This window comes from Varroa jacobsoni, unplaced genomic scaffold (assembly GCF_002532875.2).
Source record: "Varroa jacobsoni isolate VJ856 unplaced genomic scaffold, vjacob_1.0 scaffold_791, whole genome shotgun sequence".
Lineage (NCBI taxonomy): Eukaryota > Metazoa > Arthropoda > Arachnida > Mesostigmata > Varroidae > Varroa > Varroa jacobsoni.
Window position 1 is genome coordinate 460,400 of NW_019213693.1, and position 23,808 is coordinate 484,207.

At 41.0% G+C, this 23,808-nt stretch overlaps 1 protein-coding gene across 1 annotated transcript in view; it reads left to right on the forward strand.

The window, feature by feature from the left end:
- LOC111263804 (uncharacterized) overlaps positions 1-20,084 on the forward strand; it is a 113,546-nt gene extending 93,462 nt beyond the window's left edge. The window contains exons 3-11 of the mRNA XM_022839200.2: positions 780-933; positions 3,719-3,851; positions 10,589-10,732; positions 10,913-11,089; positions 11,192-11,417; positions 13,006-13,243; positions 14,075-14,385; positions 15,680-15,861; positions 18,890-20,084. Coding sequence (XP_022694935.1) covers positions 780-933; positions 3,719-3,851; positions 10,589-10,732; positions 10,913-11,089; positions 11,192-11,417; positions 13,006-13,243; positions 14,075-14,385; positions 15,680-15,861; positions 18,890-19,144 — 1,820 coding nt within the window. The 3' untranslated portion in view covers positions 19,145-20,084. The remainder of the gene's footprint in view (positions 1-779; positions 934-3,718; positions 3,852-10,588; positions 10,733-10,912; positions 11,090-11,191; positions 11,418-13,005; positions 13,244-14,074; positions 14,386-15,679; positions 15,862-18,889) is intronic.
- The last annotated feature ends 3,724 nt before the right edge of the window (positions 20,085-23,808 follow it).

Here is a 23,808-nt window from a genome sequence, read left to right on the forward strand (position 1 = left end):
TATTACTCCTTTATATATACACATTATATTAATATTAGTATCAATGAGGTTTCAGCTAGAAGTTCAGTTTTTTTAGTTAATACTCTATACAGTTCTAGTAGTTAATAGCTAGCTATGACAAAAATACGCCAGACCCAGTTTTAGCCTGTGTATATTTTGGAAATGACCATCAAGGACTTTGGGCCGCTCTTAACCAAGCTAATGCCCTGAATCCTATCGGCTCATCAGCGAAACATGAATCTAAATTAATTTAATGCCTCTGTCAATTTGTTTAGTGGGTAGTTTTTCTCTTTTTACGCATAAACACATAGTTTTCAAATATGTAACAAATTACTTTTTTAGTTAATGCATCAAATACTTCCTGCAATAGACATTTAGAGACAGCCAGGCCATGCTAATAGTATCAGCATTGGTAAGTTTTAAGATTTGTTAATCCTGCAGCCCAAAACTTTGAGGCGAAACTTTCATCTTCACTTTTTTTTCGGATCACTTCGTCCTACTAACGGAATTGCTAAATATTCTAATTGAGTTTAAAAACATCGACTTTATGAGGAAGATATTTACCTGAAACAAAAAACTAATTATGTTTATTAGACCGATTTATACACAATTATCCAATTGTGCTTAAAAGGCGTCTCTATCAGCCAGTTATCGAATGTAAAGGGTGTGCTATGACATTCGCGAAGGAAAAGCGATTCCGTCATTTTTGCCAAACATTTTTCAACGACGTGGGCTGGGCTGGCCTGGCTCAACAGTTCGATTATAACTCTGCTTTTCAGTGGTCGGAATTGGATTGGGTGTCACTCGGGAAACGGCCAACATCGTCGTAGGTTCGTACTTCAAACGGAAACGGGAAAATATTGAATTACTCTGTCTTGCAGCTACGGGCCTCGGTGTCGCTTCACTCAACCACTTTCTACATCACGTTCTCGGGTACGTTTCGAATCAGTCGGACTATACACTGCTAAATCTTTTTAGCTTCCAGTGTTCAAAATACGCGATCAGATCTCTCTAAATTAGCGCTTCAAATAATCAAATAGCCTGTGCATGTTCTTTGCAACAACGGCATAGCCATTTATTATCTAAGATAATCTTTGTCGCTAATTATCTGAATAGCGTATTCTGCGATGATTGATATTGTAGTATATCAATTTAGCTAATGGTACGAATCGAGAGAAGGAAATTCGCATGAAACCGAGAAGCCGAAGTAATCATTTACGGCTAGTTTAACCAGGGCAAAATGAAGGAACCCTGTGTAATACTCGACAATTTTTGCATACATATACCGGGTCCTAGAAACGCGGACATCAAAAAAGAGATCTAATAAAAATACCTGCCGTAAAGGATTCTGTCTATAGTAATATTTAATATCGTCAGATTCTCCCACATTAATAAGGGCAAGGGCACCTGGTCGCTTAACGACGCAGTAGCGTCTACTATTCGTGGCCTATTGTATTATATGGAGAAAACGCTCAGGTAGATCATTATTAGCGACAGATCAAAGGCTCTTTCTTCCAGCAAAAAACTATCATTCGCGGTCCCCTGATGGTTGAGAAGGTTCGTTGTTAAGAAAATACTCTCCTACTCTGTGTTTCTGTGTGACTCGTATATGTGCACTAACTGTACTGGGGCGCTGATCTGGTTCTGCTTCCAAGGCTAGAACCGAGAATCACAGCGGGTCAGGGATTTGGCTTAGTCAGACAGAATTAATCTGAAGACAAATGAGACACTCTGGTTTCGTCTTTAGTACGACGGCTCGAAAGAATCGGAGCGATCCGAGACCAGATCAGCCGTTCAAAGCATTTCGAACAGCTACAGAGCAGTGACACTTGAACTTTTTTGGTGCTCTTTTGTTCCGCCCCCGTTAAGCTTAGGTAGCTCAGTTCCTGATGGGCGTCAAAAATGCCAGCCGGTCCAACTTTTCGACGGAAGACGATAGACGAACTCTATCTCTGTAGAAAAGACACCTGCCTTATAGGGTTTCAGATAATTCAGACACTTAATCTTGTCATTTAATCGATAGAGCGTCATTGTTATGATAGCTGGTTTAGAACGCGGCGGCATGTGCTCGTATAAAGCCATCCGATGGCGAAATCTAAGCAATTGTGATGTCGTCGGCCGAGGGCTAATTTTGGCAGACGCCGATTTTCGCCTGACATCATTCTAAAACACTCGAGCTACCAACTAGACAAGGCAACTCTATGAGGGGCTGAAGTTTCAACGTTGAGGGACATGAAAGGGGATCGAGCGAAGACTCTGTAGACTTCTGAACTATTAATATCATCATTTTTGCTTAGAATAGTCCGAGAACAACAATGGCGAGGCAATGATGTTGATGAATTGCCAAAATTACGGTCGGAATAGAGTGCTACATATAAAACTTAAAAGCTGCGTATAGTATAATATATTTCGATGCTTGGAAAATTATAATGAAATAGCTTATGTTAATTAAGGATAATTTTCATTACCATAGCTATTACATTACACTGTGTAATTGAGATGGAACGTACCACGTTCGCCTCTAATAGTTCAATAATTCGATGGTACAAATAAGCAGCGTTTAGTACGGCACCCAGCCTTGTCTACACTATCGTGAAATAAGTATGATCAAGCAGCCTTTCTTGTACGCCCATAAAGGATAGTCAATTCAAAACATTTAAGAGTATTACATATTATAGCGATGCAAGATTCGATTTTATCTCCTCCTGTGCTGTCACGAGGCTTTACTACCTATAGGCCACTTAAGAAAATACGTTTGCCGTCAAATCATTTATCTTGGCTCTCGGCACGACTACAGAGTGGGGTGACCGACGTTCAATCGTGCCGAGCTGCGTGCCAGCCTAAACGGATGAACGCAGATGAGATAACCCTGTATGTTCGCCATCTATGTCTATTCCTAGTAGCTTTATAGCGCCAGCAAGATTCAGCATAAGAACTCGATAACAGACGGGGCTGTACTGGTTTTTGTTCGTCGAACAAATTGAGCAAACCGCCCGCCGAAAGCTGCGGGCACGGCTTGGGTGTTCGACCCAAGGAAGCAGGACTCACGTTTACCCTGAAAGAGCCTCATCTTGAGAATGCCTCTTCTAGTTTTTTGCAATAGAGCTGGAAACATAAGGAGCTTAAGGTTGCGGTGTGCGGTTACATGATCAGCCCGCCAAGATTCTGCGATATAACAATGCTAACGACGGCTATTGTTGATTTTTGCCAATGGGTCTTAAGTGTATGAATGATCTGTTGTTTTTTTTTTGTCGACATAAAAATGAACTGTAATTCACTTGCTCATATACACAAACGGTACCACGATTTATTGGCCCTTCCGTTCGAATAATCAGTAGCAGCATTGAATTAAGTTTAAGATGACGGAGCTATGTCAGGCTTTTGTCAAATCATGTTAGCTCTCTTAATCAAGAAACGTTGTGACCTCAATACAGGGTACTTATATAAAGCGGTCGTACATTAGCAGCCTATTTTTCCAGTAGCTGGAATGTCGGCGTATGACGACAGCGTTTGAAATGTGAATCAGAATAGAAGATTGCTTGAGACGATACAAAGTAAACAGTATAGATCTCTTTCGGAGGTGGATATATGCGTATGTTGTTTTTGTTGTTAGGGGGTGTACGTTCAGGACGTTCCAATAACAAGAACAAATTGTGAACATTAGCCAAAGCATTTCGGTTGGTATCGTGTCGTTTTTGAATGTTGTAAATGCTTGCAGCTCTTTCGGGTGGCGATATGGCCTGCAGGCTACGACTGGTGTGGTATCTTTGCTCTTCATTATTGGAATGCTCTATCGGCCAGCTTCGTTATACCATCCGCAGAGAAGAGCTATTGTGCATCTCAAGAACCAGGTGAGACCACTAGATGTAGAAACGTGGAAGAATTCGTTCATTAACGCATGTGCTTGTTACGAAAATTAGCAAGCTGTATCTTCAACATATAGGAGTAACTCTTCTCGTTTCAGATGAAAAAACCCTGTTCCATAAGAATTTTAGCAAGGGAATTATTTTCACGAAGCAAATAAAAGTGGTTCGGGTCAAAACGACGTTCTGTATGAGAAAATATTCTGTGCTCCGGACCCATGACACGATTTAGCTCTATGCAAACTCTTCTAGTTCCCAGTTAAGGTTTGCCTGAATCACACTCTAGGACCCCTTAACTAATTTTAGTATCACGAACAACGCTAACCGCATTGACTACCGTCGAGAACACGAATGTATGCGAAAGATATATATTGGAAGATGGATCAAAGCGATCTCGGCACTCTTGACGACACAAGAGGTCTAAAGCGTGCTTCATCATACGACTGAATTTAGCCAAATATCGGCAAGGGGACCAGCAATCGTCATATCGTTGTTCCTTCAATGAAGACAGTTGTAATTAATTTGTGTTTATAAAGTACATTTGTTACAGAAATACATATCGAAATGAGGATATAGATTTGTTTGCTCATTCTGTCATAAAAACATTATGGTTACGAAAAAACGCTATATTAAGCTCATGTGTATTATGTGTGATTTTTTTTGTTCACACAGGTTGTGAAGTATGTATTTGCGGCATGATACGATTTATTATAGTAGAAACTTGCTACCATTTTTTAACTCTACTGAATTCTGATTTGCTTCGACCCGCTTTATACGTCCCTGTGATATGGATTTCAAGGGCTTTATTATAGTAAGATAAATGTTGATTCTCAAAATTCACGCAAAAAACAGTTTTGAGATATGGGGAATTGACTGTCGATGATCATTGATTTCACCGCTGTCCCGTTACGTTTACAAGTAGTCCTGTACCAAGCTTCGCCTGTTCGGGATTATGTCCTTCATTCTTACAACAATCTGTTATTGTTGTTACGCTAGGACATATAACTCCTCAGTTGCATAGAATACGTTTCTATATGTTGTAGTTCTCTTTCGTTTCGTTCATGGTCGGAGTATGTAGCGGTGCTATTGTGTGTTACAACTGGTCACAAGCGCTGCATCGCTTGGCGCTAGCAAAATCCTTCGTTGTAAACGGTGTTCTCGTAATTTTTTTTCTGGCGTATCTTTATATAACGCTGTTCCGCTCTGAATTTTTCTAAAGGGAGTTTCCTTAAGCTGAAAAGTAGCTTCATTACCGCCTCTGAATTCACCCGATATTATAGGACCTGAGGGTCCTATTTTTCGATTCCGCAAGATAGGTTTCTTTCGGCCAGAGTATTAACTGCATTGTACTGCTATATCGATGTTACAGGTTGGAAACAATAGTTGTTGGATCGCAGTTTCGTTTCGAAGAAAACAAAAATATCCAGCTGCGCCTGCCGCCTAAGCATTTCGGTTTAACGCCGAGGGCCAGGAGAAAGGCCAAGGTTCCCTGGCATGTTATCATGAGAGACGCCAGGTTCGAATCAGCGAGTTTAGCTTAGCTCTTGTCCCGTCCTGTGTCCGAATGGGCTCTTATGAATGTGTGTAGTTCGCTACTTATGAGCGACTTGGACCCGTATCGTCTGGCGTTTGCAGGTAAACTCCACAACCAGACGGAACTGAGTAGCCGATCAATTGATTATTTGTTTGTTGACTGCTTCCTCCTTGTCGTCGTCGTCCTTTTAACGATTCAGCGTAAGCAATCAATGATAACGCTTGTGTTTGTTGCGGCTGTGAAACGTACCATTGTCTCAATCCCGTATGAGTTGGACCGAGGAGAAGCGACGAGGCGGTCGATGGGTCCAGAGACGTCGCACGGTGTAAATATGATCGGTTTCGACAGTAATCGTTGTTAGCTCTTCATTAGAAACATCTGGTTACATGAGAATCAAAGAATCAGCTTCTCTAGAAATTAACAATATCACCCTTTTTGTACACACCGTTTTTTTGTATAGTAACAAAAATGCGGGTTGGCATGTACAAGCTGTATGGATCAGCACCGCATAGCCATTCTGTGGAAGGAAACCGCTCATAGATATAAGCAGTTGAAATAGCTAAATGTTAACTAAGCCAGATGCCAGGCTGAAATTTAAGTGAGAATTTAGGGGTCATATTGAGAAATGTTATAGAAAATTTTGGCTGCATTTAGATCAACTCGATTCGGTAAAGACAGCCCTACTAATTGCCTGAAAATTCCGTTGTGGTAAGTTTAAAGGACTAAGCAGAAAACTTCTATTAGCATACTATATAGTGTTTGTACGATATCTAAAGTGAGTTACGTTCTAGGAGCCCGTTTGGCACAAATGACGGCCTCCATGCAATATACAAGATCTAAGTTACTTTTTAGGGTACAGTTATCCGCTTTAAAGTAAAGGGTCAGTCCAACGACTTATATTGTAGCGCATTTAAAATAATGTTCAAGTCATATTTAAAAACTCTTAGAATTATACGTATATATTTGGTATGCGCAGCATTTCTACAAGTAGTTTAAAATAAACTGTACTCTTTGGGTTTTTGTCAGAGATCTAAGAAAATCTCTAAAAAATTCGCTCAAAAACTACTCAGTAATGAAAAAAAAAAATGTTCTAAACGATGGCCGTCTACAAGTCGGCTGTTACACCTGATGTTGCGGGAAAATATACCCTGAAGAAGATTCACTCACCTGGGCCCCATATCCATTATTCCCGAGTGCCCTGAACATAGGCCAGCCTGCAGTTTAAAGATTAGGGATAGTCGATTTTTCAGCAATTGGATTAGAGGGTTATAACTTCCTTTTAATTGGACTTGCGTTGCTGAGGGCTCACTCGAACTACGATTCCAGCCTTTAAATGCTTTAGCTTTAAATACAATAGTAACTACACCGACCGGCACGACATGGGAGGTCAAATTAATGTAATTTTTGCCATCGGCAAAAGATTGAACCTTTAGGAAAGCTGCAATCCTGATACGACGTACTGTGCTTCATTCACGTTATACGCTGAATCGTGAACCGGCTAATAAAATTATTGGTCGTCTGTAAAAATCGGTCGACATTTGCGTTTTATATTGCTTACAGCTACACGAAACAGGTTTTCTTAATTATATATTTATATCAGTTTTATTTAACTTACCTCTGAGTTAGTCCACCATAAAATGCTACCAGGGCCAAACCAACAAAGAAGAGGGCCAGTTCACGGTGCTTTCAACGATAGCACCTCAAGCGCCCGCGTTCGATGAGGCTATACGTGTGCAAAGAGTTCCTTCATGCTAACATCGTCATTGTCAAGTCAACCATTGTTCGGATCTGGACTTCACAGGACCAGTGCTTTGGCCTGAACCAGCGGGCCGATGTCGCGGCAAGCAGCAAGCGGGCCTGCAGATAACGTAGCAACGTCACCATCAAATTAAAACCGGTTTCATTAGTTTTTCCAGCGAATACGAATCATTTGTATTGACGCTCGATCCAGAGCAGCAGCGGCGGCGGCGGCGGCGGCGGCGTCGTCTGCAACCACCACAAATAAATCAACCCTCCTCGATATACGGGAAGGAACCCAGAGAAGATAATGAATTAAGGTTGGGATCGTAACTAACACTACACAAACCACTACATCTGAACTAACTTCCCCGGAGTAGCACCCACAGCCGCCACGTAAAGCCCAAGTGGCGCAAAATAACGATGTGCTTGCGTGCAAGTTATTAGGTTATTATAAGAAGTCAATAGATACGAGTAGTGTATACATGCAGCGAAGTGGTCGCTCAGTAAGTGCAAACGTTACTTTTCGATCGGAGAGCGATAGTTGTTGGTCTGATAGCATTAGAAGAAAACAGATGCACGTAGAGAATGTAAGTGCAAAGAATAAAATGGGCCAGCGGGAACGGGCGATCGTATTCCTTGGAAAAAAAACTAAGTAACAATAAAAGCTACCGATAAAAAAAATGATGTGTATTTTTATGAGACTTCGTTTTACGATATGTAGGTATCTTTCTATTTATATGAATGGTCTGAAAACGCACTCTCACTTCTAATTAAGGAAATTTCTTGTGGAATATTATCCCAGCAAGCACCGAAAGTAAAAAAAGACTACATAAAGTCTTCTTAATTATCTAAGAATATTTACATGGAGAGTATTTTCTAAACTATAACAAGATACAATTCTTCGTAAATACGTTTTACTGGTCGAAGAATGAGCAATTGTAACTAACCCGCATATAACTATTGTTTGTTGGCACCCAGGTACATTCAGGGTGCATTATTACTTACCAGGATATATTTCCTTATATCTACCAAGCTGGTCATATATACTTTCTCAGGTTCACTTAACTGAAAATATAGGAAAGTTTATTTTCAAGGATAAATTATATAATGTTGATTACCGTTTTGCGACATAGTCTATCTGAAATATCAGATCAATTGAGGCACAAAGATAAGTCGTTTTATTTCAGTTAAAAGAGACAGCGTGTATGTATGTATAACGTCCAGTTGCGACGTTGCTTTACAAAACGAAGCAAACCGGCTGAGAGAAATAAGAAACAGAGGACATGTCTGGGCTGCTATTGTGACTATTTACCGATCAATCTTAAATTCAAGTGCTTTTTATGATGGAACAGGGGTCGCTTAAAAGCTCTACTTTTGAGTCCGTCAGCAGAAGATGAACTGCTGTTGGTGCTCTGAGCTGGCTGAAAAAAAGGTAGCTATACTGACGTATGAATTTTGCATTACCGGAAATATCAGGGAGGAACGGGTTAGCGGAGGGGTTCAGAGACGTGACATGTAATCTGTAAGAGCTGGCAATTGTTATACATTGCCAAACCAGTCCACCCTCTGAAAAAAGAATTTTACCTGAAATATTCACAAACTTTATCATTCTTTTCGTTTCGCAAATTTTACGTGAAAATTAGGAAAATGTGACAAATTTGAAGGTTGAGTGGATAGGAGGAGGAAGCGGCATTCGTACACAGCTAACACTTCTGGCAAATACACGTAACGTTTTTCGGGAATACCACTAACGCTCTGTAGTTGTGAGCTACATTCGCAAGCGTTCTCGGTGAAATGGTCGTTTTCTTTTTCTATTTATTTCATTGTGTTATGTAGGTCCTCTATGTGTACATATATATGTGTGTGTATCTCGTGCCCTTAAAATCATATGGCATAGAAAAGTTACCGTCTCTACAATCTTCTAGCGATAAAATAACGATAGACCAGTTGTCGAATAAGGTTTATCGATTGGTAGTCAGCACTGAATTTTATTTATGTATAATGCATAGGAATATTTTCAAAATAATCAGTTAAAATATATAACAATATACATAGTTATCCCGGCTTAATAATAATAATAGTTTTCCATTTTCCACATCGAAACAAAAATGTGCAAATGCAAAAAAGCCATTTTAGATAAGATATAAACTTTTGACTAACCTGAGTTCATTAATGGTCTGACATCCAACTTAAGCTATCTGTTAATAGATAACAAAATATTGCCTGCTTGGTAAGCTGGAACCGGTTTAGCTAGCAGTTCCACGTAAGGAAGTTGCCCGTTCAACTGAGCCTTGTATTGATTCAATAAAAGGGGCAGACGATCGTTATCGGCTACTATCTTATTTAAATAATTCGATACGTCGATTACTATTAGGATTTCTGTCATCGTCAATTGCGTCGTCACAAGCGGCACCTTTTTCCATTTGGCACATCGGTGCTAGTGCGGACAGAACTACTTCTCTTACTGAGTCTCTGGTGCTCCTGTAATGGTCAGTTATGACCTTTTCTGTAGTCATTTTTTTATGAACTGTTCCCTCCCCTCAGTTCGAAGCACTTTACTGAGTATTGGCCTTTCTGTTTCAAGTGTCTCCAGTCTAACCTCCCCTCTTCACGAGGTCTTTTTCTAAATTTTCTTCTTTCTTGAAAATTCGTTTTTCCAAACGGAAAAGTCTTGTCGGCATCTGTAATCCTAGGCCATGACACCTTCTCGGAATTTTACCATACTCTATTACTGAGTACTTTCAGTTTTACGCAGGACCCAGGTTGTGTGTTCCTAAAAGGCTCATCACCGATGAAGATCTGTAAGGCTGGCTAGCTGAGTTGAGAACTAGATAGATCAGAACAGAGAGATCGTCTATTCGATCAGTTGAGTTTAATTTTCAACTCGCCAACTCGCTGCTCAGTTAAACCTTTCTGGAATCAAAAATGATATGAAAAATTAAAATACAGAGAGGAAAAGTTAATGACGCGATTCTATCACTCAGGTTGTCAGAATGAAGAAGCTGAATAGTATTAGATCTTATCTAAACTCTATATAGTGTTTCCTTCCATATTGTGATTTCCTACTTGTATTCCTTTCCTGATAGCGATATTTCAGCCTTTCGAGTTGGGCCGCCCATCTTAAAAGGGGGACAATAATTATTTTTTTTTATCTCATCTCTGGTCCCTCATCGCTTTTGCTTCGAAAATGTTCAACAGCCAAAGCAGCGATTTTCATTGTAGTATCCTGTATTTAACGAGTTAAATCCTGTTTTTCTTTGCCAATTTCCCGGCGGTCTTTGTCGACGGTTGCCATTGTGTGATTTGGGCAACTCGGACGCTCGTATCGTTTTGCGCGTTGCCTGTTGCGGCTTGCAACGACGTTGGTATTACTGAGCATGGGACTTCGGGATCTTGTCTTCTTTTTGTTTGGATCTAATTCGCATGGAAATTCATATTGCGCGGACCTTAGCGTCGGAAGATCAAAGAGAAGAATACAACGAGTCAGAAACCACCTTTGTTCGAGTTTTCGACACTTCGAACGAAAACCGTCCGCGTTCTAATGGTCGTATGCTTCTTTGCGTCGTTTGCTATATATACGCCATTTCTCTTCATCGTAAGTATTTTTCAATTTCACCAAAGAAATATGGCATATTAATAAGAGGAACGATAACGCTTGTGTCAAAAGAAAACGGGACGTTTGCAATTAGAGCCAAATAAAATAAGTCATTAATAGCGGAACGTCGTAATTATGCAATGCATTATATATATATATATATGCTGGTTATTTGTACAGGTACCATTAGCAGTTTCGGAAGATGGAGGCGGCTCAGTTAGTATGGGGACGCTAGGTGACCAATATCTCCTCCAAACAATTCTCGGCTTGGCGCATACTTTTGGAACGTGCCTTTTCGGGATGTTAATTGTGGGAAACTCGGACGATTGTTATGTGGGTCGAAAATATTTATCCCAGGTATGATCACTCTGGACACTATAACATAGTAAGTATAGAACTTTATGTATGGATCAGTGTGAACTGACGAAAATAAAAACTAACAATTGCTGGCATTTCCAGGCTGGTCTTCTAGGTTTGAGCTTCTCTTGTGCTTCCCCCATGGCTCTGGGGGGCTTCCGTGGACTGGCCTTGCTCGCCGTCTTAAGTGGAGCTCTCTCTGGTGGCCTCGGCTATTCGCTGAAGCTGTTAGTGTTTGAACGGCTGCGTGCAAGGCACTTCTCGAGAGCGTGGGGTTTTGTCCACTGGTCGATGAGCGCACCCATTCTGCTCATTCTGCCAATTACCCGTCAGTGTCAGGATTCACCGTAAATTTTGGTCAAGTTTATGTAGCATAGTTCATTAACTTGATTTAACTTTATGGTTAGTTCTCATCGAAAAACAAAGGTAGAATTAATCTCCTTATATATATAAAGAAAGAGAAAATGGAGCTATATAGGCCAAAATGTGTGCAAAAAGACAATCAGTGCTGCGTAAAAGAGAAAATAAACTAGTATACTCATTAAGGACTTTTCTATTATCTGGTCGGCCGAAATGAGCTCGGCACAATTTATTCACTTTCGATAAAATATCAACTGAGCTCGTTACTTAAGGCGGAATTAAATGGGCCTGAAATGGGCTGAAATAGGCCGCTAAGGATTTCGAGCGAAACAATGTGTTGTTCATCTTCGAAACGAGACGAAAATTTTTCCTCATACTGGAAAAGACTGTGATTATACTTGGACAAGTGAACGTTTTATAATCATTTGCTGGTAAGTTAGGCAGGTAAAATGTTATGATTTCTCTACCTCGCAATATGAAGCCTGCTTTGAAACGGTCCAAACACTGGCACAAATTGCGTATCGTTCGAGAAGTTACGATACCGTCTTGTAAAGCTAACTTAATTGGATCGAAGCCTGTATAGTTACAGTGATTATGCATTATTTTGGTATAAATAATATTACCATGGTGAACTCTGTCGTCACTAGTCACAATGCAGTGTTATACGTAGCTTATTATGAAGTAGTATTATTTTTAAAAAACGAAACCACATGTGACACGTTGTTGCAAATGCAGCTTGATCCATATATGCATTATTACTAAGTTGAATTTTGGTCTGAGGATTGATCTAGCTCGCTCAGTTCCCCTGCAGAATTAGCATTGACGATACTCTTGACTCCGTACGGACTGGAGACACAGTGACCATCCTATAGACATATTTCACTCGTGTCCATATGGCACCCAAAGCGATAATGTAATATTGTCTGATAATTTGCGTAAAGCACAGCTTGTTTCTGGTTTGCTTTTGCAAATAGATCTTTGGTACAAGCGGAAGTTTTGTAGAAGGACGAAGAACCCATTCTACAACAAAAGCTTGACGAAGTACAGATAGAATATTTGGATGTCCTACATAGGTCCATCTCTTGATATTGGCCTGCAAAGCTTAGTAACGCGAATTGCATTCAATTGTTGATCCGTGTGCATGTGCAAATTCTGAATACTTTATAGAAATTTAAAATGAACGTTAGCAATTATCAGTAAAGTGGAGCGTTATGCGTTTTCGAAATCCTTTAAACGCCGTCGTTTCACATATAACGTCCCAGCCATTTGGATTCTAAGTAGTTCGCTACCATCGTTCTAGTTTTCTATGCTCTAATGAAGTTCATGTGTATCGATATTAATGTTTACGAATAATAGCTTCACGAAGGCTCTGGATTAGTACCATTGGAACGTTAGTGTTAAATAAACTGGTAATTCGTTGTTAAACCCGGCCTTTCACGCTATACTCACAGCGAGTTTCGTTAGCCAACGTCAAATACTATATTGTCATTGCAGCTGAGACCGCTCAAAAGGCAATCTCAATCACACTCCCTTTCCACTTGTTCCTATCTGAATAGAATACCTTTCAGGATCGACGGCACCTTCAACCGGTGGCATGCTCGGAAGTACTTCCGGTAGCGGGGGTTCAGCTGGGTCAAGATTTGGCCCAGGCGGAGGTTTTTGGTGCACAGGCGATTTGCGGGTGCCGTTCTACGTCTCATCGGGATGTGCCCTGTTTGCCAGCGTTGTTTTGTTTGCACTGCCTGTTTCCCACAGGGCCGCGTGTCGAATTCTCTATGCCGATCCATTCGAACGGTAGGTAAGGGCAGACGACGTTTGACAAAGACGATGAACGTCACTTGAGCAACGGTGTGTACGTCTTTTGAATATAAACTCATGCAGGCTTTACAGCAATTTGTTTCTCATAGGACTTCTAGCAGACGTCATTTTCTAAAGGTTAGGAACAAAGGACGATCTGTAGCATGATGAAAATACGTCATATCAGCGCATCCGTATTACCGTGAAAAGCATCATGCCAACGGCAAGCGAACTATATGCAGGATTTAGTTGAGCGTTCTCTCAGGTCCACTTCGACTACTAAGCAAATCATGCAACTTCTGCTCTCTTCTTAACCAATTGACAATATTATGAGTGCGCAATGTCACAAGAAAGATGCCGCGGCCCAATAATAGGTCCAAATGTATTGTCAGCATTGGTTTGCTGCCTATTCATTCGCTTCTTTGTGCCTTAGCTTATTATCTATCTGATTACGGAGACGATCGATTCCGGTAAAGTGTACGTTGCTTTGCTACAATACACCACATCCATAAAAGGATCAAAGTACATTTTCCTTTCTGGACGCCAGATGTTTCGGACATGCTTAGTTCTTCACACGCGCACACACGGCATACAATGCACTGTAGTGATACTATTTCGACACTAGCCGCAGGCAATTGGCATATCATTCTTAAGGCACCAGTTTTTTTTCTTTCTATGCGATTTTCTGCCCTAGCAAGGCCTTAGGCGCAGTTCTTCTATGATTCAGCTGACACCTCACCCATATTCGGATTCTTGGACGTCCCGCTCTCTTATTCGCGACGTCGTTTTCTCCCTATGTCATCTGCTGACTCCCTTTGTTTCTTACAGTAACGGAAGCCTATCAAGCACCTGGCACACATGCAGTCAGTCTGGCAACAGCAGTTTCTGCAATAACTCTGCCTCGGCGGGAATTGTGGCCTCAAAAAGAAACAATGCTGGAGTTCTAGCGGGACCACTGCACGCTAACGGCAACTACTGTCCGATGTTGGCAGCAGGCAGAGTAGGGGGTTCGGCTTGCGTTTCCGCCGCTCTTGGTAACGGAAGCTCCTGTATGGGGTCGGCGTACAATGGAGGCTTCCGCTACAGCCCAGTCGGCGGGTCAACGGCATATCTAGGCGGGATCGACTGCGACAGCCGAGGTCAGTAGTAGCAAGTGAATAGTCCAATAGAGAGAAAGACGAAATAGAGGAAAACGAATGAATGAGAAAACGGAGAACAAAGCCTCAGGCCGAGGAAAAAGGTCGCGCATGTCAATGATGCTCCTTTGCAGATCCCTAGTGTGTGAATAACCCAACTGAATATACACATTCTATCTTATCAAGTCTATAAGTGATAGATTGCGGCTACCCTATCTACAGGGAACATATCCGCCAATACGTGACAATAGAAGAGTACTCACTTAGAGGACGACATCGCTTCACCGTCGATAAATAGTGTAAACACGATTAAAAAAGATGGGCACTTGACCTATAATAGTTGTCTGCGCGTGAATATGTGCGCACATCGGGCATTGCGTTTTCCTCTTACAGAATATCTGCACTTGTTGCCTCGTCGAAACACAAATTGAACTCAAAAGGGCATAAAACGCGCACTTTGCCCTTTCTAGGGGCGGTGCACGGTGGTATTACGCCGCGGCCCGGCTTCTGCGTAAAGAACGAAGCAGCCCTTTTAACTTTTCTATGGCACAGTTTGTTGCAGCTTTGCAAAATGCTGGAAAAGAGATTAGCAAAGAACTGGTCGACGTCAGGAGGAAACGGAGTGGGCCACAGGCCAACCACCCTTGTAATGCTACCGAAATCTTCTGTACAGAGAGCAATTTGGGTGAGGAGAATCGCTGGAGTAAAAACGATGCAGCAACTGTAGGAAATACTGCTGTCAAATAGTAGAGATGTAGGTAGAGTCCAAGCATCTTTCCATTACCGCACTAACCCATAGACGGTTTGATGTAATCAAGGGGGCACACATTCTTTTCCGTAATCTTACATTGACTGCTGGCAGTAAACGGCGTGCTCCTGTTTACAAATCAACACTGCAAAGAACGAATGGTTTTAACAGCAACGTTTTATACAATGTCTAAATGATTCCATCACGTCAACAGCTACGTCGCTTTGACGAACGGTTTCTGCGAGAAAAGCTATAGAGAACTTGTATTCTATAATTCCGTGAGCTAGGAGAAGGTGAAGCGGTTTCGTATGATTTATCTTATTTCCTCTAATGTGAAATTCGTGGTTATACGGAGCCCATTCCAAGCCTAGATTGGGTGGGGTTTGGCGGGAAGCTGAACGTTTTTTTTGTCACCCTTACTTTATTTTTGATCCCACAACTTGTACTTTTCGCCGTCTCATCGCATCGTAATACATTTTACCCTTGTGCTCACGTAAACATCCGTAACGGTTTAACCTTGACAATGATGACGGCGACCAACAACAACAGTCGATGAATGCGTGTCGTGCCGGGCTCAGTTGGACCGTCTGCAGCGCACGGTATCCTGGGCAACATCCGTGGATCTTCTCAACGCACAAATGAGCAACTTTGAAGATAACGATGATTTCAATGAAATCGGAAAGCGGCCCGAATTACTTACATGCATCTCGGAAGAAGGACTAGTAGAAATGGTGAGTGACTTTTTTTGGGCAATATTGCATTCAACCGTGTCAGTTTATATTTAACTAATTCATTTATTGAGGTTAACGTAAATATCAACAGTTAATTCACTTTGGTTTTCAGTAAAAAAAAAAAGACAGAAACACCAGATTCTTTTAAAGCGATATTCGTGTTATTGGCGTAATCTAAATGACTTATGTTCCCTTCTAAGTTTAAATTAATCAAAATGGTCAAAGCATGCAACTCTTATATATATGTGCATGTCTAGCGCATGGGAGAGCACTCCGTAGTGTCTAAGGTTGTCACGCTGGCAAGACAAAAAGCACAAGATTGTAATAAACACTGGCTGTAGAATGAGCATCGTCCCTAATAATCACCACAGATTATAAAAGTAGGCATAATGTGTTAGATGCTTGTATGCTAGAACCCGTTTTCGGATTTTTTTAATGTTTTTTTTTATGATCCATTTTTATATTTGTTCAACAGCATGGAGCTAAAATACGGCTAAGAATGTCTATATAACCAACTTGAGATGGCTCTTAGCATCTATTTTCAGTAAAAATTATTTCGATTGAATTCAATGCAAAACAACGTTTAGGCTTTTGGGCTTCTATTGCTCGATTTTAGCGTTCGGTACCCCCGCTAGGCATTGTTATATGAGACGGCTGGCCTCCAGCACGAAACGAAGCCTGCTTATGCCAGGATACGAACCTAGACCATAACGTGTGCATAAGATTAGCAGGCAAATACGTCATCCACCACACCACTACGACGACAAGTTACTGGAGCCAAATTTCTCCAGCCCTTCATAGTAGAATATCGCTGCATTTTTGCCCTAATGGCAATCGATAATGTACACTGTGTCACATTCTTTAGGTTGGAACATAAGTAATAGCTGTCTTTTAATCTAATAGTAGCGCAAAGTACGTAAAGCAGTTTTTTGCATCGATTTTTGCTATAAATGGTTTGACATTGTTTTGAACCGGGGTAGATTTTTCTTGCCTAGCGACTTTTTTTTTTCTGTGGAATGTAGCTAGGCGATATACAGTTCCCTGTTAATCCTCATATTATTCCCAAGCGTATCTTAACACATGAAAACTTTTCACTTCTATCAAACGTCAAACCTTTAGACTTGGGCAGAAAGTGAAATAGACTAGGCATCAAAAATCTACTTTCGCCGAGAATAGCCATCCTTGAAATGTAAATTCGTGGCCAATATCCATTCACCACACAAGATCTTCCTGTGGCCGAAGTATAATGAGCTTATTGATGAGAGTACCCTTAAGCGGTGCATAAAAGTAACTAAACAGAAGGGACGTGACAGGACGCGTTTGAAGAACTGCCATTACCCATGTTCTAGCCTTATAAGTTTACTATAGAATTATTTACAATACGTTTGGTGAGATAAGCTTGCAACATAACTGTCACAGTCACTACAGTGTGTCATGTTTACATAATACGGTACGTTGGGAAAAAAAAGCAAAAATAATGTTACAGAGTGAGTATGAAACCTTTGTTGAGCGGTGATATGGTATTCCTATATGTACATAGTTCTGTTTCATTTACCACAGCGACACCAGTTGTACATTATTGAAAGTAGTAACAATCGGCAAAGGTCGGAACATCGTAAACCTTTGTAGCCTCTACTGTGGCATAGTCAGCAGGTGTCCAAACAAGCCTGGTTACTTACATTTGGTCTCGTTCATGGCACCAACCGGTGTTGGCCAGCACTGCATCGGTGCGTAGGCCATGGTTAATGCATTGGGGTGCACTTGAGGGCGTTACTCATCAGCGTCTACCCCCTCCCTTTCCCGTTCTCATGTTCAACCTAGGTTTTCACAGGCAACAGCTCGTTTCCTCATGCTGCATGACCTGCTTAACCTTCTGTCGCCCAACTGAATATATGTGAACCCTAGATTCAACTATTGAACACTAAAAACTCATTGTTTATTCCACACCTCGTTTATTCATGCGCATTCATAATTAACACAAATCTTTACGTAAGTTTTAGGTACAGTAAAAAAGCAAGATAGAGCAGATGAAGATGAAAATCGAAAACGTTAATTTCACTAGATAATTATCTATGACTTTTTAAGGCTAGACCGTTAAAGCTTACTGCTTCACTTTAGCATGTCGGAATCCAAGGATTTTCTCCCCCAAATCAGGCTCACAGCCGTCGAGCCAATCAAACAATTTCGAAATCGATGACGAAAAGCTTCATATAATCTCGTTTAAATGCGGAACTTTGTTTTTGGGACCGAACTAACACGTTCACATGATTCTTTTGTTTTGTTTATTTACGTTTTGTACATTAGAGAATTTACCTTGAAGGATACAACTTTTCCATATTTCATCTTTAGAGCGTATCTTGTATAACTCCTACACCGTAAGCAGGTCATAATACTTGTAGGAAGAGATTTTTTTCTCTATATTTAGTATCCACATAAGCTGTTTTAAAAATGCGGGAAAATACAGAGACAACAATAGTTTTCTGTTATGGCGTTGTGGTACGAAACAATTGACAAGAGACATCAACGTGTTCCGCGCTTGCCAGTTCAATGCAATTTCATTAGTATAGTTGAAGAATGGCCAGTGCTATTATGTTATGTAGGTACGGGGCAAACATTTTCGTAGAAGAGATATTGATCTTTAGTGTGTAGACAAACGGTTCTTCAAACGGAACATCATATAATATAGTACTTGCGTAGGATTTCAAGCCTTATAGTTTAGTTTGAATAACATATGTTTCAATAAATGAAGCGCTAAAGATCAAGGCAGTACAGTGTGACCTAGATGCTTTTTGATAGGTCCAGACGGGCCAGATATCTTTCGAAAAAAAAATGCCTGTTTCAAATTGTCGTTCGTTATTCGAGGTATATTTGCTTTATTTATTGGGTTGAGCACCACATTTCAATTATCGTTCTATTTTGATTACCATTTACATTTGTTTGGCTTTCATACGTTCGTAAAACATATGCGATCTGTTTCTTTCTATATCATTATATACAACGACATTTCCATCTAAATTAACCCTTTTAGGTGGACCCGACGTTACTTTTGTCTGAGTGTTGCGAGTGTGAAATGACCGAAGACCCGACCGGATCACCGGACTCGCTGGTGAAAACGGGTGCCGCTTGCAGTGCCGGCGGAGGTTCAGGGGTAGGTTCCGCCAGCAGTTCCGGAGTTGGTGCAGGACCCCTCGACAGCAAACGAACGCCTCCTGGCACCTTTGGACACCTACACACGTGGCAGCCGGCGATGACGCCCATTGAAGAAGTCACTTCGACCGTTTAATAATAAAATGTATCCGGGGAGCAATAGTAGCAGTGGTCCTATTAGTAGGAAACATCTAGTCCTATGTCATGATAGCAACTATTATTAGTATGTATGAAATGAGATCTCGTCTGCATATGTGTTAGCTGTCGTTTGGACTAAGACGACTTGCGTTATTTACTTTCAAGCCAATGAAAACCTATTCAGACATAACGTAAACACATCCAGCTAACATCAAATGAAATTGTATGCATCGGAGGGTAATAGCGGAGCGAACTTTTCAATAGAACAAAGAATCGAACGAACAAACTCGAAAATAAAGGGCACTTCTCAGCAACGTCATTTTTCATACTCCAGTAATTGGTAACGAGCTTAGGCTCGGCCTATTCACGGCTCGTGGCCAACTTCAGACACTTGATTGAATATAGTTATCGTGTTCAACTCGTCGGCACACAATAAATAATTGAAATAAAAGGTTCCCAGGGAAAGTTTGGACCCCTGATTTTTCATACAAAACGGCGCAAAGCTAATTACTTCGGAATTAAACTTCGTTAAAGCGGCTGTGGTAAGTTAATTGAAGCTGACATACCGGTCCGGTTACAGGAGGCAATAATACAATAAATACACACATTTCGCGAGCTACCAACAGGACGGCAGAACCAGAAAAGAGCAATTTGGGAAGCAAAGCGATTCTGTTCCTTCGGGTGATTTTAATGGTACCGCCCTTTTAATGTGACAATACTTGATACTCTTCACAAACTTGCGAATGAGAGGAAAAATTGGTCTGCATGTAGTAACGTACTGTAATAATGTCTATTATCATAATTAGCCAGATTTCTAGCGGACCAATGGGGAACTGATACATCGATAAGCGCTCATAGACAAAACCATGACGCTTTCTGTATCCGCATGTGTACAAAGACTGAATAAATGAACGAGACGGCGTGCTTCATCGCAGAGACGTTCTATTGTCATCTTTATTTCGAATAGGCGTACACTACGAAGGGGAAAAAGATGCGATTGATTTCAAGCTTTAGATCCCAGTCAGACGGAGAGCGCGGATTTGCAGTTAGAGTTGTGGGCGTCGATGAGTCAAACAATAATCAGCTACTAATCATAATAATAGTAGAGAAAATATTTCGATAGGTTTATGGAATAGAGCACGCTCTCGTCAGAAAATTCACAGTAAAATACTACGAGGTAAGCGAGTTCAAGGCTGCAGCAGATACATACTCTATGCGTACAGGTTGTCAGGGCAAAATTGCCTCACTCTATTATGTAGATGATGAAATTTAGAGTTATCACATGTCGCTCTAATCCATTACAATACAGTGCATCACATTGTCCTAGATTCAATGCGAAGTCGACTTTCCCACGACAAAAGGAGGCCAACGCCTTAGACTTAATAAAGCCAAGCTTGCTAGTTAGATACTATTATATGACCTTAGTACGACAATGGAAAAGAATACTGCCACTATAAAGTATGGCAAAGACACCAGTAGAATAGCCGGTGTCCTTTTTTTCTATGCAGCATAACAACAACGACGACAACGAGGACGACGACGACGACGCCTAGAGTTGATTCCGAAAACGTAACCATCCTAATGGTCAATGATAACGGATGCATATTTTGTAGAGTTTCGACCTGTATAGCGATCGTTGATATAGGTTTCTGCTACTATCGGAGTTACCACGTGAAAGGCACGTGTGCAACGGGCCCAGGTTGAAGTTAAGGTGACTCGGGCCGATGCGGTAAAGGAAAGTGAGATTCGTGCTTATTTCCATAGTTGTTGATCGGACGTAACTGTTCTCTCAGGAGACTAAACGAACGGAACGTAATAAAGAAAGGGAAGATAGACAGCATGCCGTAAAAATGATGGATACAAGCGAACGATTAGGCCGCTTCAAATGAAAGCAATATAAGCATGACATGTGTTAGCAGGAAGCTGGCTAAAGTGACGAACACGAAGACAATAGTTCATCCGTAAATATGGTGGGAAAATGGTATTGATGATCTCAATTTCATAGTGGTCTTATTAAGCATTGCTTTCCGTTCCGGTAATTTCTCCTTGATTGGGTTCTATACGCTCTGCCCGAGTACATAAAACTCGACTGATGGCCTAACTTAGAACGGGTAGCTTTTCTGTGGGACTGTTTAGGTCGTATTATTGACAACTCATCTCGCCAACGAACGCTGTTTAGTTTACGTTAAATTATACTGGGATGAACATATTATAATGGCCGAAAGAGTTGCTCTCTTTATTTGTCCACATTATGTTTTTATGGGCGATAAGTGTGATGCGTAAAATGTGATATATTTACGAAAATTACAAAAAAATAATCTCAGTTAATTATTATCGGAATAAGGATGCAAGTGGCGAGAGACACGACGAACATAACTCTGATGATGTAAAATTTTAATAATTATATAATAAATAAATAATTATTTGTACATATACAAAGGGTTATTAAAACGAATATTATAAAATAAATGGTAAAGTAACGTGCGCATCTCTGTTTATATATTGATTTAGAATGCCATAATAAGAAATTCAATTGAAACAGTTAATTTAGGCTAAATAAAATGTTTAGTACAAAAGGAAGTAACTTCAATGTGCCCTGTGTGTTTTTTAGGCGTACTCCAAACGGCAATATAAATGTTGAAGCTTTTTATACGATCAAATGGTCATAGAAGAAGGTAATGTTGAAGCTAATCTAGCGGATCTTCATGAATCATAAACTTACGAAAAATTACTTACTGTATCAGATCGTATAATATTCGAGTGTCGAGTATCTAATAAAAATAGCAAATAAATCGTATGGTTAGACTAATGCTCTTCGGCAACAAAATTGCTGCAAAAGCGATAAAAAAGCCATATAGTAAGTTGATGAAGTTTTAAATAAATTTCTTATTAAAACATAATGCCGTAGTGACCTAAAACTTAGCTGTAGTGCTAGCACAGTCTGCCAAAATAGGTTTTTTGTGGTGGACTCGAGCGCGGGATCGCGTCAGCGGCCCTTTTCTTTGCTGTGAGCGAGGGTGTTCTCGTACAAACCAATAGCCATGGAATCTATTGGCAACACGTTATATAGCAGAGGACTCGATCGACATTTTAATAAAACTCATGTCAACGTCAGTCAACATGTCGGTGAGCAATCGTAACCTCATTGGTCGAAAGACGTAAGTATGGTTTAGATGATGCCAGTAAACCCCTGTTTTTCGAAAAAAAATCAGTTGAGCATCCCTCCGCTAGTTTGGCAGCGGATGTCGCTTCTGCGGCGACAAGGAACATCCGGTTCCGGTACGAATTACACCTATCTTCGTTATTAGTAGATGCTATTTTTCAAATCGTTTACATGACGATTTCTTACGACAAAAACCCTTGTCTAAATATATGTATACACAAAATAATTCTATTCACAGGTAAATATGGTATGCAATATTCGACTTCGCCGACTACACTGTAGAACACACGCAAATTTTGGATTTATAGCCAAAACATCTGTATCCCATAGATCGTAAAAAGAATCCTAAGAAAAATATTTTTAAGTGTATACCCAACAAAAATTAACTATCGAATATATTCTAAGAAAAACGACCACGAAAATTGTAAAACACACGCAGTGGTCTAACAGCTTTAGGAAGCACTCATTACTAACATCGTGCCTAGTTTTATATTGCCACCGATACGAATGCAGTCACGGGTCGAGAGCTACAGACAGAAATCAGCTGACCATTAATTTTTGACGTCTCGGAACTCTGTGCATCTGTACTTATCATTTTCATACAACTGGGTTCACTGTGAGCCCATTTCGCAATTGTAGTCCGCTGTACTCGTAGCCTTTGTTACGCCGCTTACTAGGTCCTCCCGCTGACTTTCGTCCATTCGTTCTGCTGCTTGCCTCGACGTTGTCGCAGGTTCACCGCCACGCGATAGTGGGAGATGTTCGTCTGTCCTTAGTACTCATTCTTTCTATTTTTGTATTGTGGCCGAATTTCTTCTGCGCGTTTTTTCGTTCCGAGATTTCGCAGCCCTCCTGTTCTATTCCATCCCTCAGCGAGCCAGATTCCCTGTATCTCCCTCTATCGTGTTTTCCCCCTTCTAATATTAACGGCGTGCGACTCTATCTCGCTTGTGCCGCTGTGGCCTTTGCTGCCGACGTCAATGTCCCCTTTTTCTGCCGACATCGGACAAGAAAGCAGAGCCGACCGTCTTGCGATGGCGAAACGATCGCAGCCTCCGTTAGGTCCACCGTTCGCTGCCCAGCTCTCGCCGCAAAGCTCTCGCCGAGTGTCTCGCAAACACTGTTATCTCCGACGAATAGCACAGCATTGCTGGTTAGTAGTTTGTTGACTGTTTCTTCGCGTATGGCCCGAGTGAACCATCGGCCAAGACCGAGTGAACCGGCAGTTCACTCGGTCTTGGCGTCGGTTCCCGATTCTGGCCCTGGTCGTTTTATACGTTGCGTCTCTGTCTGGACACTGAAAACAGACAGGTCATGAAAAAAAAGAGAACAATCTCTTTTAACCCTGTTTATGTTGCTTATTTTTTGCTCTCGCCGTTCCTATTTCTTGCGCAGTTTACCATCGTTCATTGTCTCTGCATGATCACCGGCTTGGCTCTGCATCCGTCAGGAGATCGTGGTTCTGGACAAAACAAAAGAATGAAGGGAGGCAAGCAGTT